The sequence below is a fragment of the Phoxinus phoxinus genome (genome assembly GCF_949152265.1).
Source record: "Phoxinus phoxinus genome assembly, chromosome: 15".
NCBI classification, from domain to species: Eukaryota; Metazoa; Chordata; class Actinopteri; order Cypriniformes; family Leuciscidae; genus Phoxinus; species Phoxinus phoxinus.
This window is the reverse complement of record NC_136890.1, coordinates 32,375,676-32,395,853: the sequence shown is the minus strand read 5'-3', so window position 1 is coordinate 32,395,853 and position 20,178 is coordinate 32,375,676. Positions and strand designations below refer to the sequence as shown.

Sequence of the window (20,178 nt, the reverse complement as noted above, 5' to 3'; positions counted from 1 at the left end):
TGTGTTTTTTTTCTATTTGCATGTGTTTTCTTCAGTTGCAGCGCGTTGAGCTCTCTCGGCCACCGTAGGTTTAGCCTAATTGGGATAAAATTCTCTAAAACGCCAATCATGCAAAAGAACATAATCATATCAACAGATGCATGATAAATAAGCTAGAGAGGGAGGAACACAAAACCTGCCAAAAATCAATGGTTTCTGAAACATGCCAAAGGCAGATGACAACTAGCCAGCCACTGACAGGTCACATGACATGCCAGAATCACACTGGCAGCTGCCAGCCAGCCACTGACAGGTCACATGACATGACATGCCAGTGGCGGCTCCTGCCAGCCAGCTAAAGATTGAATAATTTAACCCCTGCTGGAGTTGTATGAAGGCATTTTTAGGAAATGTTCTGAGATACATATTTTTACCGATTTATGCCGTCCTACCGCGACTATTTTTGGCCAGGGACACGACGTTGCCGTCGGACCAATGTTTGCTGGGAAGAGAGCCTGTTCTCACGTAAATGCGTCTCTATAGCACGCATTGTGTTTATCGTGCAATTTATACGCGAAAATGAGTCTTACGTGCATATGATGACGCAGTTTTCGCGTGCATTTGATACGCACTTTATTGCGTGTAATACACACGCATCCCACACCACTAATCCTAACCAAACGTATAATAGCCTACACACACGCACCCCACACCACTACTAAACTATACCCTAACCAACCCATGCGTGTGCACGTAAAAACTCATTTTCGCGTATAAATTGCACGATAAACACACTGCAGGATCTGTTCTCTAACTTCACTTAAACTTCAAACACGTTACACGGCGAAGAACAATGATGTTACACTATTTCAATGGTCCGTTTTATAGACGGTGGGCCGAGGGGAGATTTCGTGTTTTCGGACGATCTGTGGTGATGGATAACCCAGTTTTTTATATGTAACCGCTACGCTTTTCAACAAAGCAAATAAAAATTGTTGCCACTCACATACTTTGCACATAACTATAATATCGGTAACTTTCTCCAAATTATTTTCCCGGCGAATAGAGCAAGCAGCTACGTGTGGGGTCCGACCTTCATGACGTATTTGTTGCCTTCATCCAATAGCGTGCGTGGAAAACTGTCGGTGTTGATGACGCGGTTGTCAACAAACTAGCGCGTTTCGCGCCCAGGAAAAATTTAACTTGTTAACTAACTATACTTATGCTACATATCCAGTTTGACACAAAATGTGAATGTAGGGGAACGTTGTCTATTCTTACCGTTTTTATTTTATGTAACCATCTTTTGTCATAAAATCGTCCCCTTGGAATTATAAGGTTCTGTCTGACATTTTTGTAAAAATTAAGTTATTCACATATTCTTATTCTGTGACCACTTCTTTACATTATGTGATGTTTTTTTTAAGTTGTGTACATTTTGAACTTTTTATTTAGAAAAAAAAAAGGTTCTTTCTACACAGTCGAATGGAATGCAAAAACTTTAAAGCTCAATATCGCAAAACCAATCAGAATGCAGATAGAACCTTATAATTCCAAGGTGGCAATATGTCCTGTCAGTTCTTTGTAATCTTTAATAAATACACCGTTCTGATTTCACACATTTGATATATGGTATTGCTTGGAAAACACGTCATAAAAATGAGCCAGACAATTCTCCCTTTTCCCGCTTTTTCATGTTTATTGGAAAGAAATGTCAAAACATGAAGTGCTGCATGCATGTATTTGAGGATAATAGACCCACCATTCCCTTCACAGACATAAGTTGGGAGAAATTCATTAAATCGGCAAAGAGGCAGTACAGGCATACAAATTGCAAAGCCAGGAACCTACAAACCAGTTAGTCAAACCAGCTAACACTGGCTACCACAGGGAGTGCTACAGCCATTTCACAAATATCACGAAGATGAAATGCGCACAAAAGAGAAGAGAGGCAGTTTTAGTTGAAGAAACTGCAAAGAAAGGTTGGTATTATATTGTATAGACACACAGTGCAGTATAGACAGTAGTATGGTTTACAGTAATATAAATATGCAATGTTTTAGCAGTAGCCTTATAAGATATACATTTAAGATTTGTATACACAGAAATGTGACACATACCCGGTGTGCGTGTATGTATGTGTGTGTATATATATATATATATATATACACACACACACACGTGCAGTGTAGTAAAAGTATAAGAGTAATACAAATAATATATATAGATATATACAGTGATCCAGACATTCCTCCTCCTGTAAATCATGGCTGGAAGATGGTAGGAGATTTCTACGGAGTGGACTGGATGACACTTCCGCCAGCTCCAGAGGCCATACTGGAACTTGTGCACTGCTCGTGTAAAAAAAAACCAAATAGTGTTAAGGGTAGATGCACATGTAAACTGCATGAGCTGCCATGTACAAACCTCTGTCAGTGTGTAAACTGTGACAATAAGTCACTTGAAGATGACTAGGGCACATGTGCATGTATGTGGAGAGTGGTGTGTGCGTGTTTGTGTGTTGGCTACTCCTGCAGAAGTACATCTGCATGACTCTGCTCTGTTTGATAGCCCATTTTCTTTAACAGTTATACTTAATCTTATTTCTATTGCACGCAGCTCTAACTTGAGCTCTTAGCTCTCCGGTTAGAATATTGACTGTCTTTACACCAAATCAAATATGTAATTGCATGATGCTAGCTACTGTTACTAGCAGTGTTGGGGGAAATGCATTACAAGTAACTTGAGTTACGTAATCAGATTACTTTTTCAAGTAACAAGTAAAGTAACGCATTACTTTTAAAATTTACGACAAAATATCGGAGTTACTTTTTCAAATAAGTAACGCAAGATACTTTGTTTTCCCATTTATTGGCTGACAGCTCTCCTGTCCTCATGTTGAGACAAATCAAAGTGCAGAGGCGTGTGTGTGTGTGTGTGTGTGTGTGTGTGTGTGTGTGTGTGTGTGTGTGTGTGTGTGTGAACATGATGTTTATTGTAGTTCTAGACTAAATATGAGCATTTACTCATCTTGCACAAAAAATTCTTCAATATTCCTCAAATAAAATCAGTGAAATGCAGAATCAGAATACTATGCAAACCTCCAATAACTAAATATTTTAAATAAAATATACATTTTTATGCATTTCATCTCAATTTATTGAAAAAGTAACGCAAAAGTAACGTAACTCATTACTTTTCTAAAAAAGTAACTAAGAAATGGAATTAATTACTTTTTAAGGGAGTAACGCAATATTGTAATGCATTACTTTTAAAAGTAACTTTCCCCAACACTGGTTACTAGTTAGCCAGTTCAAAATAAAGTGGGCTAACCATGTTCCGTACACTTTCCGCCTTTCACTGCACGCCAGCGACCACTCCTCCGTTGCTGAAAGTTAATTTAAAGTTTAAACTGGGGCGGCAGTGGTTCATGTAGGTTGTCTACAAACCGAAAGATTGGTGGTTCAATCCCCGGTTCCACCTGACCAAGTGTCGAGGTGTCCATGAGCAAGACACCTAACCCCAGCTGCTCCCGACGAGCTGGATGGCGCCTTGCATGGCTGACACCGCCGTCGGTGTATGAATGAGTGAGTGAATGGGTGAATGTGAGGCAATGTAAAGCGCTTTGGTGGCCATTGGGTCTGTGAAAGCGCTATATAAATGCAGTCCATTTACCATTAAAGTTAATAATAACATAAGCTACTTTTTATGAAAAGTTGGCTACGAAATAACACTGTCAATTGAGTTAATGTTTAGTTTGTTAGATAGTTAAAATATTCAATTAATGTAACAAGTTACGTTAACATTAATTTAATTGACCCTTTAAGAATATAAACACCATCACTGCACGCAGGATGATATAGGCAAACAGCGCCTGTGCTGACAGTCACCTGAGAGTGGCGACAAACATGCAGTCATCGCCCGCGCAATCGTTTAAATTCCCCATTTCAAAGCATTGAATAAATAAAAAGGTAATATATTTAACAATTTGTGATAACATTATATTCATTTAATAAAGACTGTAATACTAAGAAAAGCATAAATGTTATTTATTCAGCGAAAAGTTCATCTGTACGGAACATCGTTGTTGTACGGAACATGGTTAGTCTACGTTACCATACTTAAAACGACACTAACGAGACGCTTACATACGTTTGAACAAAACAGTGTACACAACAAACATTTTATATAGATATTATATTCTAATTAAATGTACTTACAATTACACAGAATGTCCTTGGCGATGGTCAATGTGCTGCCGCCGCAGTTCGTGTCTGACAGCTGAATCCGTGTAACAGCTGTTCTAAATAAACTACACCTGATTGGTTAATAAAAATCATATGTCAGTATCTTGCCGCGCTATTGGTTTGACTGATATAGTAGGCAACCGCGTTTGCCTGCATATTTACGGGGACATTTTATCATTTCGGGGGAAAATGTGCAATAAATGGGAGTGGCAACACTTTTCATATCGTTGAGAATAAAACAACCGTCCTAACTTTACAAATGCAGGTTCTCCCTCCATGGGGATCATCCATTTCGAAAAGTAAAGCAGATACGGACCCTCGGCCCACCGTCTATTAGACATTCTATCTACTATAAGTAGGCTAACTTTGCAAGTTGAAAATACATGCCTGAAAAGTGCTTACTGAAAGAAATAATATATTTGAACTGTCAGTGGGCTTTTTTAAAAGGTTGTGTAAATGTCTAGCAGGTCATGGTGGCATGTCAATTTGCAGGATAATATTAATGATGAAGTATTGTGGTTTTGACACCTCTTAACAACAAGTGATCACATCTCTCGCTATAGCATTTGTGCATGACTTCTTCCTAGCATAATAAAAGAAATCAGAAAAGATGTATTTTCTGGTACACCAACTTTAGTAACTTTCAATTACAACATTAACATTACAACCTTATTCCTTGGTTTCATAGACAAGGCTTAAGCTAGTTCCAGACTAAAATGCATGTTTGAGCTGTTTTGACTGAAAGCAACTGGCACGGATATATCTTAATATGTTTTGTCTCAAGATGCACATCAGTGATGTTTTTATTTCTAAGACACTTTTATAAAAGCTACTTAAATGTCCAAATTGAACTAATGCTAATCCTAAATCTAAACCCTGTCTGTGAAACCAGGCCTATATGATATATATATAGATGGTCAGTGAGAACGTTAGGAATGAATAAAGTGTTGCGGTGTGGCGCTCTTCGACCAGCAGAGGGCGCTGCAGTGAAGCGAGTTTCTCTGTTCTGTGATCAGTGTGATGCTTCGGGGGTCCACAGCTCCAGTCCTGTCCAGCAACCACACAGACCAGCGTTTAGAACAGCAGGAAAAACTTCAGCACAGACTTGTCTTCTGAAACGAGCTCTACACATCGTCTTCAGGGTCGGATTAGGAGCAGAGCACTTCTGGAAGCGCGCGAACATGGACGATCTAGGTAAAACACTCATATTCCCACATGTTGTATCCAGACAGACACAAACATAGCGGAAAAATAAGAGGGAAAGAGAGAGAGGCTAACTACAGTAGCCAATGAGCTAACGCACAAGAGCAGTGATACAAAGTAACAGTTTCTCCGAACGCGACGTCATAGTGCTACAGTGTAACTCTTGACGTTCCATCCTGCGGAACGCGCTATTAGTGTCTGTTACAGTTACAATGTTACACTATCATGTGTCAAGAAAAATACTGAGGTTGACTGTTGTTGGGCTGTACGCTGTTTTCCTCCTTCGGGAAACATCTTCAGTCAATAAATAGTTATTATTCATCACTTTCAATGATGCTGCTTATGTGAAATCTTGCTATTGCACATTGTTTGTCATAAAATGTGTATTTCTTTCCTTCATACATTCAGTCAGAGACGAAAAGCGTTGTTGGCATGAGTCAAAGTTTATCAGTAATCGCAGGTTGTGGCTCCAGAGATGAGAAGAAAATACAAATAGTATCACAGATATATGAGCTAAGACTATAAAAAAAAGTAAACATAATAAAGAGAAAATACAATATACAGCAGTATTTGTATGAGAGTATGTATAAACGTTAAATGTGTATCAACAATCAAAATGGCACATTTGACAGATATGCAGTGTGTAGTTTAATATGAGTGAGCACAGATGGACATTTGCAGTATAAAATAAGTGATTATAATCTGAGAGTCACTGTTGTGTTGATCACCAGAGACTGAGCAGGACCTCATGGAACATTTGTGTGGGATTCTGCAGAATTGGAATGACTGTTATTTTCAAAGTTGCTTATTATTCAGTATTTTTGTTTAATTCGATCATGCATTACAATTAGAACTCCATTTAATTTATTTGAACGTGTTTAAATCCACAGAATTCTATAAAAGAATGAGAAAATTTTCACAGAACTATCAAGCCATTCATTTTAACCTAAATAATCTGAGAGTAGTTTGCTGATTTGTTAATATTCAAAGCTGACTTGGTTTTGGGTGATTGATTGATTGATTGATATTAGCTGTGAGATGAGAGACTGAACAGCTTTGTATTTATTGTTTTTGTGATGTTGTGAATGGTTTATGAACTGCTGGGGGTATTCCAGAAAGCAGGTTATGTGAACGAATAACCTCAAATTTAATTTAACAAAAAGAAAACGGAGGTACCTTTCAGGGTATATTCTCTGAACAGGGTTAGTTTGTTTCTCAGGTATTCAGCGCATGATGAGGCTACGCTGCACATTACAGATTTCAAACAGTATTATTATATGTATATATTATAACAGAACATAAAGCAATGTTATTTGACTGTAATTTATTGCATCTTATTTTATTTTATCCTCTTCTCGCGTAGATGTGCATTCAAAAGTTTAAAAATAAGTTTCTATATGAGATGCATCTCACAACAAATGTGGAAGTAAAATATAAAAAAAACACAAAAAAATGTATTGTCTTTGAAAGCACAGACTTTTTTTTAGGTCAAAAATATATTTACCAACAAACAAAATAATTATTGGTCAATGTAATAAAAAACTGATTAAACCGATTTTTTTTTTACAAAACTGCCCAGTAGGTGGCGATTTGCAGTGCACTAAGAATGTAAATGGCCATTACACAAAAAAAGAAGAAAGTATGGCACACTTCTTCTTAGGCTGTGTCCGAAAACTTAAAAATGCTTCAGAGGACGCATTCCAATGTAGGAAGGCATCAGGGTCATCAGGGCACGTCCGAATCCAATGTGAGCTTCACTTCCTGTCTCCTGAGATTCCTTCATCTGATTGGTTTTTAAAGGCAGCGCAGATGTATCCTTCGCTGCCTTTGATATCCCACAATCCTGTGCTTTACATTCTGTGACAGTTGAGCTAGAAAAATAAAGATGGCGTCTGAAAGTTGCGGTTTGTGTGTAAATGTCAATTTTTGACCAACATTTTCCACTTCTGATGTCATTTCTAGAGCAAACTTACTTATTAAATATTCCCTTAGTTATCACCAAAGCTCACTCTATTTAGCTGTAAATCATTAAACCATTACGCTGCCTCAGAAGTCTGTGCACAAATGCTGCCTATAGTCATTGTCTGATAGGGCAGTGAAGGCAGCTGACTTGTTAGGATTAGTTAATTTAAAAAAAAAAACTTTTGCTGATAATTTACTCACCCCGATGTCATCCAAGATGTCCATGTCTTTCTTTCTTCAGTCGAAAATAAATTAAATTTTTGATGAAAACATTTCTCCATATAATGGACTTCACTGGGATCCAAATGGTTCAAGGTCCAGATGACAGTTTCAGTGCCGCTTTAAACGACACCAGACGATGAATACGGGTCTTATCTAGCGAAACCTTCGGTCATTTCAAAAATAAATAAAAAAGTTTAAGTTTTATAAGCACAAACGCTCGCCTTGCTCTGTTCTGTGATGCGCGTTCGTGACGTCACGTAATACGCAGTTACGTTGAAAAGGTCACGCTTCACTGAGTCAGTGTTTACAAATGTGCAGAAGGAGGACCACACACACACATTCAAATGTCTTTGTGTCAGTTTATCGTTTATAATGCCCATTGCGTGTGCGTATCCTGGGTGTTGTAATATTAAAAAGCCTAAAATAAAATTTTCGTCAGGATAGAAATGTTTTACTTTTCATAGAAGCGTGACCTTTACAACGTAATTGCGTATTACGTGACGTCACGAACGCGCATCACAGAACAGAGCAAGGCGAGCGCTTGTGCTTATAAAACTTAAACTTTTTTATTTATTTTTGAAATGACCGATCGTTTCGCTAGATAAGACCCGTATTCATCGTCTGGAAGCGGCACTGACACTGTCATCTGGAACTTGAACCGTTTGGATCCCAGTGAAGTCCATTATATGGAGAAATGTTTTCATCAAAAACCTTAATTTCTTTTCATCTGAAGAAAGAAAGACATGGACATCTTGGATGACATGGGGGTGAGTAAATTATCAGCAAAAGTTTTTTTTTAAAGTGAACTAATCCTTTAAGTTTTTGGTTCGTCCGTTTCAATGATGACTCCTGGATTCGGCGCTCGGTTGAGAATGTCAGGTCACCAATAACCCTGAGTTTAATACTGAACCTAATCCAGTATGGTTTTGGAACCTGCATACTTTGAGTTAGAAGGTTTGGTTGAATCAACTGAGTTCAGGGAATATGTGACAGTAAGTTAACCTTGCTTTCTGGAATATCTCAGATTAGATAATAACTGGCTGATCTCCATGTGGAGGGGCGTGTCCTGTTGGGGGATAAAGTGACTCCGCCCACAGCTGACAGCTGCAGCCCATCTGTGACATAAAGCAAACTAGCTTTAGACTTAATTGACCGTTCGCAATGACCCGCCCCCCTTAGTTACTGTCGCTATGTCTGACAAGCTACACCGCTCTCACGCCACACCATGTTCTCATGCAGTGAAAAACACATCGCGGAGCAGAGAGGACACTGACAACACACTGACAGACACAGACCAGGTTACTTTTAATATTAAACATATTAAAGAAAGTCTCACCTTTCAAATTTGGTCATTTTTTTTAAAGAAATTTAAACAATAAATACCGTTTTGTGGCTCTTTAATGTGTGTGTCAGATCGCTAGCGCCTCAGTTAAAGCTGCTCGTGAACCGATCATCTCTTCCTTCTAGTTCATTTATAGCATCAAATAAACATGAATGAACATCAGAAGAAATGTTGTTTTAACCGCGGAAAGACGTCAGTACACTCCGCTTCTCAAGTTCACATCCTCCCATGTTAATCTACTAACTCTCCTGACTGCTTTGTCGGACAAAATGGCGGATGGCGAAGTATGATTGGTCATATCGCCTGTCAATCAAGCTCCCTGCGAAGGGTCAATGGACTTTATGCACATCTGCACTACTTCCTGGACTTTAGCCAGTTCCTTTGTTTCCTGTCTGCCATTATTGGACAAACTGATTAATCCAGGTGTGTCTGATTATTGTTGTTGGTCAGGCACACCTGGATTAATCAGTTTGTCCAATAATGGCAGACAGGAAACAAAGGAGCTGGCTAAAGTTCAGGAAGTAGTGCAGCTGTGCATAAAGTCCATTGGTCACAACAAATGACCAAAATTGTGTATTGTACTAACCTCTGGTTTCACAGACAAGGTTTAAGTCTAGTCCCAGACTAAAATGCATGTTTGAGCTGTTTTATATATCAGTGCCATTGTTTTGTCTCAAGATGCACATCAGTAATGTTTTATTCTTAGACACATTTATAAAAGCTACTTAAATGTCCCAATTGAACGTAATTCTGGCTTAATCTAAGTCCTGTCTCTGAAACCAGGCCTAAATGGTTTTAAAGTCGAACACAAAATTGATCAAAAGAACCATGAGCTTCATAGTCACAACATGCAAATATTTGACCATGCCATTGGCTGAAAAGGAAAACGAATCATTTTGTAAATGCATAAACAATCACACATGGAACAAACACTGGGTTAATTATTATATTTGTTTTAGCCACATTACCACACGACCAGCACTGACTGAGTGGACGCACAACCTTTGATATTAACGCTAAAAGACATGAGTTGAAAAGCTTATTTCTTGTTCTATCCAAACTATGCATCGTTTTTATCACATGGCTCTCGTTCTGATTGGTCATTTGCGGTCAGGTATTTCTAAATGATGACCGTTGCCCAGAGCAACGCTGTAACAGACCACTCATCTGGTCAGTGCTTCCTAGATAGCCTTCTGTGTCTCTGCTGTTTCCACAAACCAGATAAAGCAATAATTTGATCTGTAAATTTGATAATTTGAACTGTATAGCAACGGCAAGGTCATGGGTTCGATTCCCATCCAATGCAACTGATGAGCCTTGAATGCAACGAAACTCACTTTGGATAAAATGCATACATTTTTATGTATTTATTAAGTTAATGTTGGGGTAATGTGAAGTTAGACGATCATTAGCACGTAATTGTTTTGCAATAATGACTGGTTAACTGTACATTATCATAGCACTTTAGCAAACCGCACTAATAATTTGAGCAGGATTGGGTCCCGGTGTGTCTGGAAGAGCGCGAGTGCATGCCGTCAGTGAGTTTGGATATGATGGTGTGAGTACGGGGAAGTCCAGTGCCTGTGTTTGGTGTGGGGGAGGGGCTGAACTGACTCACTCGAGGGTCAAAGGGCGAATGAGAGGAGTTTTTCCAACCAGCTGCTCACAGTGGAATGCTTTATTAGCTTTGTTAGAGGCGATCAGTGTTTCGGATTTAGATTTGGCCTGTTGATGAGGTCAAATGTGTTTGGACACTAATGCAGGGCCCTATGAAAGCCATTTGTATTTTTTGTTTTAAATGTTCTAGATTCCATTTTTAATGGTTTCATTAAATTCCAAATAACTAAAACGGATTAGTTACTAAGATAAAGTTCATGCCCTCATATATGAGACGGCAGATGCTGAAAAACACATTTTATACCTCAAACACCGCATCATTTAGGTAGTTTGACGTGTGTGTGTGTGTGTTTGTTCCATTTTTAATGGTTTTATTAAATTCCAAATAACTAAAACCAAATAACTAAAAATTGTCTAAGCAATTGAATTATTAAAACAATTTTAAAGTTCATAAAAATTTAAACAATAATAGGGCCTTATGAAATGTATTTTATGTCTTCTATGTTGTGTTTCTATGTTTTATGATTTAACTCAAAACTTTTTTTTTTACCAAAAATGTTGGATATCAAATGAATGCATAAAAAAATTGATTAAACATTTAAAATGTAATCAAATTAAATTTGCACCATTCTTTTTTTTTTTTTTTGCAAACAAAGTGCTGCACAAGGAGGGTTTACGGTTTAAATTAAAATGTGGACTGAAAATTGTGTGATATTCCTTAAAAAACTAAAATTTTAATAAAAAAATTATTTAATAAAAAGTACTTATAAGAAGTAAAAAATGCTGGGTTGTTTTAACCCAATTTTGGGTCAAATATGTACAAACCCAAACGTTGGATTAAAAATGCATTATAAAAAATTTAACCCAATTTGACCCAAAATTGGGTTAAAACAACCCAGCTTTTTTTAGAGTGTACATTCTTCAATAGTAATATATTTATTTGATAATCTCTTTTATTTTGATGATTTGCCGTGAAGACCTTTAAGTTCCCTTGTGTGTATGATATGACAATAGCTTTACCAAATGAATTGGTGAAATGCTTGTGAAAATGGAAAAATAACTTTCTGGAGATGAAGTTCATGCCCTCATATATTGAGACGGCAGATGCTGGAAACCCCGTTTTATACCTCAAACACAGCATCATTTTAAGTAGTTTGACATGCTACATGCTACTGGAGAAAAATATTTATTTAATAATGTGATTTCCCCCCCCACTTTCAATTCTTTTACTTAAATGAAAGGTTAGACTTTTGCCAATTTTTTGAATCAAAGATCAAAAGGATAAACGATGCAGATTAATTTTTTACAGCCATTTTTTATCATATTTACCAGGGGTATGATTAATTCTGAGCACGACTGTATATACACTTTTCAGAAAGAATGCATAACATTGATCAAAAGTGACTGTAAAGATTAGTTACAAAAATTATATTTCAAATGCCGTTCATCAAAGAATCCTGAAATATTTCCAAAAATGAAAATGATTTTTGAAGGATCATGTGCCAGTAATGATGCTCTTTGGATTTAAATAGGCAAATGCTTATGAGTCTATGATTGGATCATTATTGCCGTGATTATTATATTTCTAGCATGTTATATGTTTGGCAACAATTCTTCTAACCCTAACTGACGGAGTGTGAAGCTTTTCATTTCTTAAACACCCATGTATGAAGAAACATCGTTTTTTTGTGGTCGGGGAGTGTATATAACAATAAAAAAACACAGTTATTTTAAATTGTAATAATATTTCACAATATCACTGTATTATTTTATACATCTTATTTAAATAAACCACAGACGAGTGTTACCTTCTCCCATAGAAATTAAGCATTTACTGTTTCCACAGGCAGTGGTTGAGTGGGCCAAAGCCAAATTCTTTAAATAAATGAACATAAAAAACATAATTCTGTGATTCTCCACAAATTACTACCTTCGACTAGTTCAATGAGGCCCAGATGAGAAACAGCGTTCGCTTGAACAACACCCTCAGTGTGCACCTGTGTGACCGCAACAACCTCATGTGTGAGTGCACGAGAATACTGAGGTTTATATGCAGAGGCCAATCGTAAAAAATGTGGGGATGGTCATGTGGGGGGGGGGGACTCTCCCACACCCACACCCACACACCCACACACACACCCACACACACCCACACACACCACACACACACACACACACACACACACACACACACACACACACACACACACACACGGCCTGCCCTCAGACCAAGACTATAGGGTCCGCCTCACTTCCTCAGGAAACAGTGAAGAAAGGAAGTGGCTTTGTGTTGAGCTCTATGGCCACACTTTAAACCCACTCAAGAAATACAGAGCTTCTAGATGAGTCAGAACAGTGCTAGTGTGTGTCCTTTAAAGGCATATAGTCCACCAGAAGAATAACTTTATCATTTACTCACCCTCATGATGTTCAAAAACCGGCTTTCTTTCTTCTTTGGAACAAAAAAGGAGATATTTGAAAGATTGCTGGGGTCCAAACAACATTGTATGAACAAAAGAAAACTAAAACATTATAGGGCAAGATTTGTTTGTTATGTATTAGTTCACTAGTTTAGGGAGTGTTGCCTTGAGTTGCAATTTTTGTTTGTTAGTTAGCGGAGGTAAGTTAACCCCTTATATTGGCATTTATACGGCCATTATATAAAACAGTAATATCCTATACTAAACCTAAACCAATCTTGACAAACTATATATCATTTGAAAGCTTACAATCTCTAGTTTTCATTTCTGGTGCCTGATTTTTAAAATACATTACAGAGGAGACGTAATTTATCAATTTGCAACAAGAATATTACAGTTTTATGTAAAATAAAATTATTTTATTTTTAAATTTAGTAATTATTATTATTTAATAATTTAGTAATAATAATGATACAAATTATGATTATTATTATTTTTAGCCGTATTCATATATAATACAATTTTGGCCTTATTGTCCAGCCCTACAAATAAGCACAGTACCGGTATCTGGATTTTTTTTAATCATATTTTAAATCGTGATCACATTTTATTTAATTTTATTTTTGAAAAAACCCATTTTTTTCCATTCGTGCTGGCCCACATTAAAACTCATAAAAGTTCCCTATTTGATTTGTATGCCAAGTTTTCTGAAGTCATCTGGCGCCTTGTGTGAGAAACATGAACATTCATTGCGTCAGGCTTGAGGTCAGTGATGCCAAACACACAGCGTCATGTTATTTGGTTGTTTGAAAACTATTTTCAGTTTTTCCTCTCTCATATCGATTAGTTTCAGTCCTCGTCATCAAAAGCATTTTTAGGGTATTATAATCAGAGATTGCTGGGAAGTGCACACACACACACACACACACACACACACACACACACACACACACACACACACACACTGAAACAAGGGCTTTTTATGTGTGCCATTAAACAAGGCACGCAGAATCCTTGATGTTTAACTTAATAAAGTTACCAGTTTTTATCAGTGGAGAGTCTTTTGACTCATAATTCTGTCATTTTCCAGAGTATTGGCCTATCTGTTCTCAATTACGATAATGGCGGGCGCTGAAGGGCGATCAAAGCCAGACTTTGCCATGTGTTTTCCTGCTGTTATGAGGTGATTTAGATGAAAACGCTCGGACGCGTCCCTCTCCGCTGGCCTTTTCTTTCTCTATTTCCTTGGACCTCTTTCTCGATGCCCCGCTCCCCCTCTCCCTCCTTGGCAGGGCGTCTGGCCCGAGACACAGCGGTGATTGTTTTCCTGATGGCCTTGGATGTCCCAGAACTCGTAGTTACTGCAGAATTCTTCCCACATGAGTGGATTTGGGAGATACTCCCTGTAAGCCTGTGTAAAATGTTCCACTGGACACATAATGCTCATCAAAGTTGTGTGTGAGATCCACAGAAATGTGCAGATGTTATATTCGTTCATCGCGGTCGGCCGAATCACATTCGAGTCCATGGCACGCATACAGAAAGCTTTATTATTATTATTTTTAAATATATTTTGATTAGCTTTTAATTATAATGCTTTCAGATACCAGAAAGAATGCAGTGCTTTCAGCTCAAAAAGCAATGCAAATTCCACAATATCTTACCCATGTTTGCAGATGGAGCTAATGCATGAAAATGCTCAGATTAAAAGAGCACTTTATTTACTATTTCGTAAAATTAATTTGAAAAACACTGCAATTTGTTATTATTTTCCAGTACAAATATTTTAACATTCTTAAATCAAGATATATTTACTTGAGAAGCAAATTGACCTGATATGATTGACCTGAAATTTATGTTTATGCTTAAAACAAGAAAAAAATATCTAATGCATGGGGTCAGAAAATAATCTTGTATTCACTTGCAATTAAGTTTTTTTTTCTGACCTAATTGACATATTTTTTCGTATTTTAAGCACGAACTCGCTTAATTTTTTTTTTTTTTTCTCTCCGAAAACAAGACTTAAAATCTTAAGTAATTTCTGTTCTCAAGTAAATGCATCTTAATATTTCTGTATTTGTACTGGAAAACAAGACAAAAATATTGAGTAAGAACATATTTTTTTTGGCAGTGCAGGGTTGTTGATTGTTGAAACGACACGTTTATCTTAATTAGTGTTTTTGTCTTGTTTTTCAGCTAAAAAAAACAATATAAAAAGCACTGCAAAAGATATGAAGACTTTTTTTCACAGATTGTATCAAAGTATATGTCGTCTTACTGCACTGTAGATTTCTTTTCACAGGTTTTGAACTTTTTTTATATACTTAAACCAAGTAAATTATTATGCTTACTTTACAGCAAGACAAAATACACTCGTATTCAAGATACAATCTATGAAAACAAATCTTGTGCAGTGCTGCTTTTCAAGCAAATGTACTTTCAAGGATTTTTAGATACTGGAAAACAAGTCAAAAAAGCCTACTTAAAAACTTAATACGGGTCATTCACACGGAAAGCATTTTTGTGTAAAAAAGAAAAGAAAAAGTGAGGTCTAGAGAGTTGTTTTTAAAAATTAAACTTCTTTTAACTTGAACGACGTGTTTTTAGAACGCTGTGTAATATATTAGACGCTGCAAAAGATGCAAGATGCGAGCGCAACGGTTGAAGACGTCTATCTATCATGTGTTTAAATAGAAAAACAATGGGAAAGCAGAGCAGTGGACTGGAAAAAACGCGTTCTGTGTGAAACGACAAGGCGCCTTTAAAACGCGCCATTCATGTGTGAGCTTCGGAACCATTGGCTTATTACAATATACTTTTCAGGCTAGACGAGCCAATGCGCATGTGTGTCCTAAGCGCGAGTCTCAGGTTCCTATGGGACATCATACGAAGTTTAAAACATTTAAATAGACATATCAAGTAGTAATGAATGTCTATGAATCTTAGTTGATTATTGGCGATTAGAGCTGATTGCTGAGAGACGGACACGCGCAGAGACGGCAACTAACGCACTGTTTGATTTGTGATCGTGCTGTGCTTATTCCATTCATTCGAGTAGACTATATATATTATACAAGGCTTAAATCACTTAAATATACATACAATAATATACAATATCATAGAACATGTATATGATGTATTAGCCTATTTGAGTTGATATTACTCTTGGCAAGCTCAGATTTCTGAGAGATGCACGCATTTTTGCGCTCGTTTTATTTTTACTCTCACTTCACTCATTATTGCATAGAGATTTTAGATAAGGTATTTGGCTTCGGGAACACCAATAATCTACTCCAGTAAAAAAGATTCTGGAGGATGACCAACCCACATTTTTTTTCTTCCGACGCCCATGTGTGTGAGACACTGGAAAAGACGCGCGACGCAACAGTCAAAGGCGTCCATCAAGCGCATGTTTACATAGAAAAACAATGAAAAGCAGCGCAGCCGGATGCAAACATCTCACTGTAAAAAAAAAAATGTTGGTTTAACTTAAAAAAGCAAGTTACCTTAAATTTTAGTTTGTTGTAATTAAAAATTTGAGTTAATACAATGAAGAAGAATGGTTAAATAAACAGAAACTCAAAATAGTATGTTATCTTCACAAATTAGTTATCGAAGTTGATTTGACAAAAGATAAAAAGTTGTGATAACAAATCATGAAAATATTTTTTTACAGTGTTCTGTGTGAACAGCCACTATATGAAGTCATTTTTAATTAGCTAATCAGAATGATTAAATATTGCATTTCTTTGTATTTATTAAGCAGATGGTTTAATCCAAATTAATTTCTGAATGAGTAATCATACAGCACTCACTATATGTCACGTAATCTCTGATTATTCTCTATTATAGTTTTTGTGGGGTGTTAGTGGTCTGTGTGGGTCTTTTCCTGGTTTAACACATTGAACTTCGATAGAGAGTCAGTCAGCGCTTATCTAAATAACCATCCAATCAGATTTGACCTGCGCGTGTGCGTACGAGTCGGTTGGATGTTCTCACTTCTGTGTTTACGTAGGTGTCAGGAATAGACAAGGGACCCCCGTCTGCTTGGCTTGAAGTCCCGTTGGGAAGAGCTTTTATTTTGGGTGCCAAGTGTCAACTTTCTACAGGGGTGGGGTCGGGTACTTGAGATTTCTCTCTAAAATATCCGTCAATCATCTCCTTTAACATATTTCATGCTTTGATTCATGCTCTCTCTCCTCCGCAGACTTCCACGACCCCCCTCCGCTTGTCTCGTTTCTTCTCTTGTCGCTCCTGGCTGTCTTTTCTTTCTCTGTTGTTTCTTTTGTGCCCTGTCCTGCAGTCGTCCTGTTGGCCCCCTCGCTCATCCCCTCTTGCCTCTCTGTTATAAATATCAGAGTAAGTTTGGTTAGAGGGTATTGAGTTTCCTTTGGTGAGGTCGCCAGCTTTGGCCTCGGGTCTCCAGTCATAAACAGGCAGAGTTTGGCCTCCTCTGACCTCTTGTCCACTGGTTACACTGGCCAGGACTGAAATGGGACCTATCATGCCCTTTTTAAAACAAAAAGTCTTTATTTTTTTTACTCTGCTAGAACATGTTTTCACAATTGAATGTTCAAAAAACCACATATTCTCCATTGTTGCAGCTCCTCTCTTCCCAGTCTGTCAGTAACGCTCAGTTTAGTTCCTGTCTCTATGAAGCCCCTCCTTCTGTAAAGCACACTGTGCTCTGATTGGTCAGCTGGAGCAGTGTGTTGTGATTGGTCGAGCGCTTCGAGTGTGTTTGGGAAATGCCCCGCCCCTTTCCATAACCGCCAGTTTCAACACACTACTAACTAACTCAACCAGGCCCCGCCCCTTTATTCTGCGCATTAATTATTTAAATGAGTAATACGTGTTCGTTCCCGGAAGAAAACTCAAGACTACAATGGAGACGTTCAGAAACACTGATAATAACTGGAGCTTTGTCATGCTCAAACAGCAACATTACACACTAAAGAAAGATGAACCTGTTAATCAGCATAATAGGTCCTCATTAATATATCTTTGATTATAGTCATGCCATGCAAAATGTCTCAGTGTTGTAGATGTTTAGGAATTGCTGATGTGGCCCTCAGTTTTTCCATTCTGCACATCTGCATCCCATTCATTGCTATTCGTAAAAATTAAGTTCTGCCCTCAAATGCATCAATCTAATGGAGACTCTAATATGAGTAAATGTTGGCTAAAATACTCCATTTTTAATAGTGAGGATTTTTTAAAAATATTAACTGAATTATTCATGCATTTTATTCAACATTGCTCTCGCTTCATCCACAATCTTGAATTTTCACAATCATTCTAAAAAATATATAATTTCACAATGATTTCTATCAGGACAAACTTTTAAGGACTTGTTTTGACCCAGAAATATTTTTTATTTATTACAAATACATCGTTTAATAAGATTAAATGAATTTAGATACATAAAAGTACCAAAACAAAAATACAGATACAAATATACAACGCATGCTCAGGAGTACTATCAAAATTGTAATTTTCTGTCTTCTTTTCATCTTTTCTTGTACCAGGAATAGTAGAACTGGCATAGTGTTTTGTTCTTTCTTTAATTGAGACTTTCATCAACTTGATGGCGGGTAATAAACGAAATATCAGAAAGTTTTATTTTATTTTATTCTATTGTTTCAATTTTTTTGTTTTGTTTGCTGAATCTGCCATGCAATAGCTTGTCAAAGTGCATTTGCTTTCAGACGCGGTGTGTCAAGGAGTTGTCGGGAGTTTAGTTGTGGTTCTGTCGCTGTTTAACCATTAGGGCTGGTATTCTGGACTGTAGTGCTTTCACGGTTTCTGGTATTTTTAAATAATGGTGGGTGGGATCGCAACAGTGAAATGAACACCAGCCATTGTGAGGGCCGTTTGCACTACATTCCTCTGCCGTGTCACAGTTCAGCCCACATCTCCTCTCTCTCTCTCTCTCTCTCCTCTCTCTCTCTCTCTCTCTCTCTCTCTCTCTCTCATCTCTCTCTCTCTCTCTCTCTCTCTCTCTCTCTCTCTCTCTCTCTCTCTCTCTCTCTCTCTCTCTCTCTCTCTCTCTCTCTCTCTCTCTCTCTCTCTCTCTCTCTCTCTCTCTCTCTCTCTCTCTCTCTCTCTCTCTCTCTCTCCTCTATAGTGTTTCTGTGGCGGCTCTCTGATGGAATGTGTGGAATTCTTTCCTCAGATTCTGAGTATGAAGCGATAAAGTGGTTAACAACCTCATAAAGGAGTAATACGATTAGAACGAGAAGACTGCATCACTTTATACTGTGTGCTCCCTGTTCAGAAGATATCAGTCACACCTGGCCTCTAGTCAACTAATGTGCATTTGTATAACCTTTCATATCGATTGCTTTTTATAAACCTCTCTCAGCTCTTAGTTTTATATCATCAGATTATGCTCAGCAATGCTGAAGAATGTAACTGCAATAATAAGAAATGTGTCCTTCCATATATATATATATATATATATATATATATATATATATATATATATATATACGAATGTCACTGTACACTCTCAGAACAAAAAAGGTACAAAAGCTGTTTACTGGATAAATGGTACGCACCCTTTCAAAAGGTTATAATATGTGCCATTTAGGTACTAATATGTACACTTTTGGTACCAATATGTACATTTGAGGAACTAATGTGCACTCGAGTCTTTAGGAACAAATATGTACCTTTTGAAAGGGTACCACCCCCAGTTACAGCTTTTGTACCTTTTTTTTCTGAGTGTGTATGTGAAAGAGACATACAATGAACATTTTGTGTCTCTTTTTGTTTTCCACCGAAGAAGAAAATCATACTGGTTTGGAATGACATGATGATGAATAGATATTGACAGAATTAATTGTCATGTTTGGGTGAACTAAGTTCTATCCGTATCTGTGATAGCTGTAAATAGAGACAATAGACAATATTTTTATTGTAAAAGTGTTAACATTACACATCTATGGGGTAATACATACATGTTGAACGCAATTTTGTTTGTTTGTTTGCTTTTATGAACGGAGTTAGACGTCCATATTCATATTCTGCTGCATGTCAGAGTTGTTTAACCCAAACATTTCAGTGAAAGTACTGGGGATTTCTTCAAAAGTGTAATTCAGCTTGTTGAGTGTGTTTGCATTCATAATCACATTAACTAACCACTGGGTTATGTTCTCCAGCGTTAAATGAGTTCTCAGACCCC

General features: G+C 37.3%; 1 protein-coding gene across 1 annotated transcript in view; it reads left to right on the top strand.

The window, feature by feature from the left end:
* Positions 1–5,266: 5,266 nt before the first annotated feature.
* pxnb (paxillin b) overlaps positions 5,267–20,178 on the top strand; it is a 36,393-nt gene continuing 21,481 nt past the window's right edge. Inside the window, exon 1 of the mRNA XM_079636526.1 lies at positions 5,267–5,420. Within this exon, the coding sequence (XP_079492652.1) occupies positions 5,408–5,420 (13 nt within the window). The 5' untranslated portion in view covers positions 5,267–5,407. The remainder of the gene's footprint in view (positions 5,421–20,178) is intronic.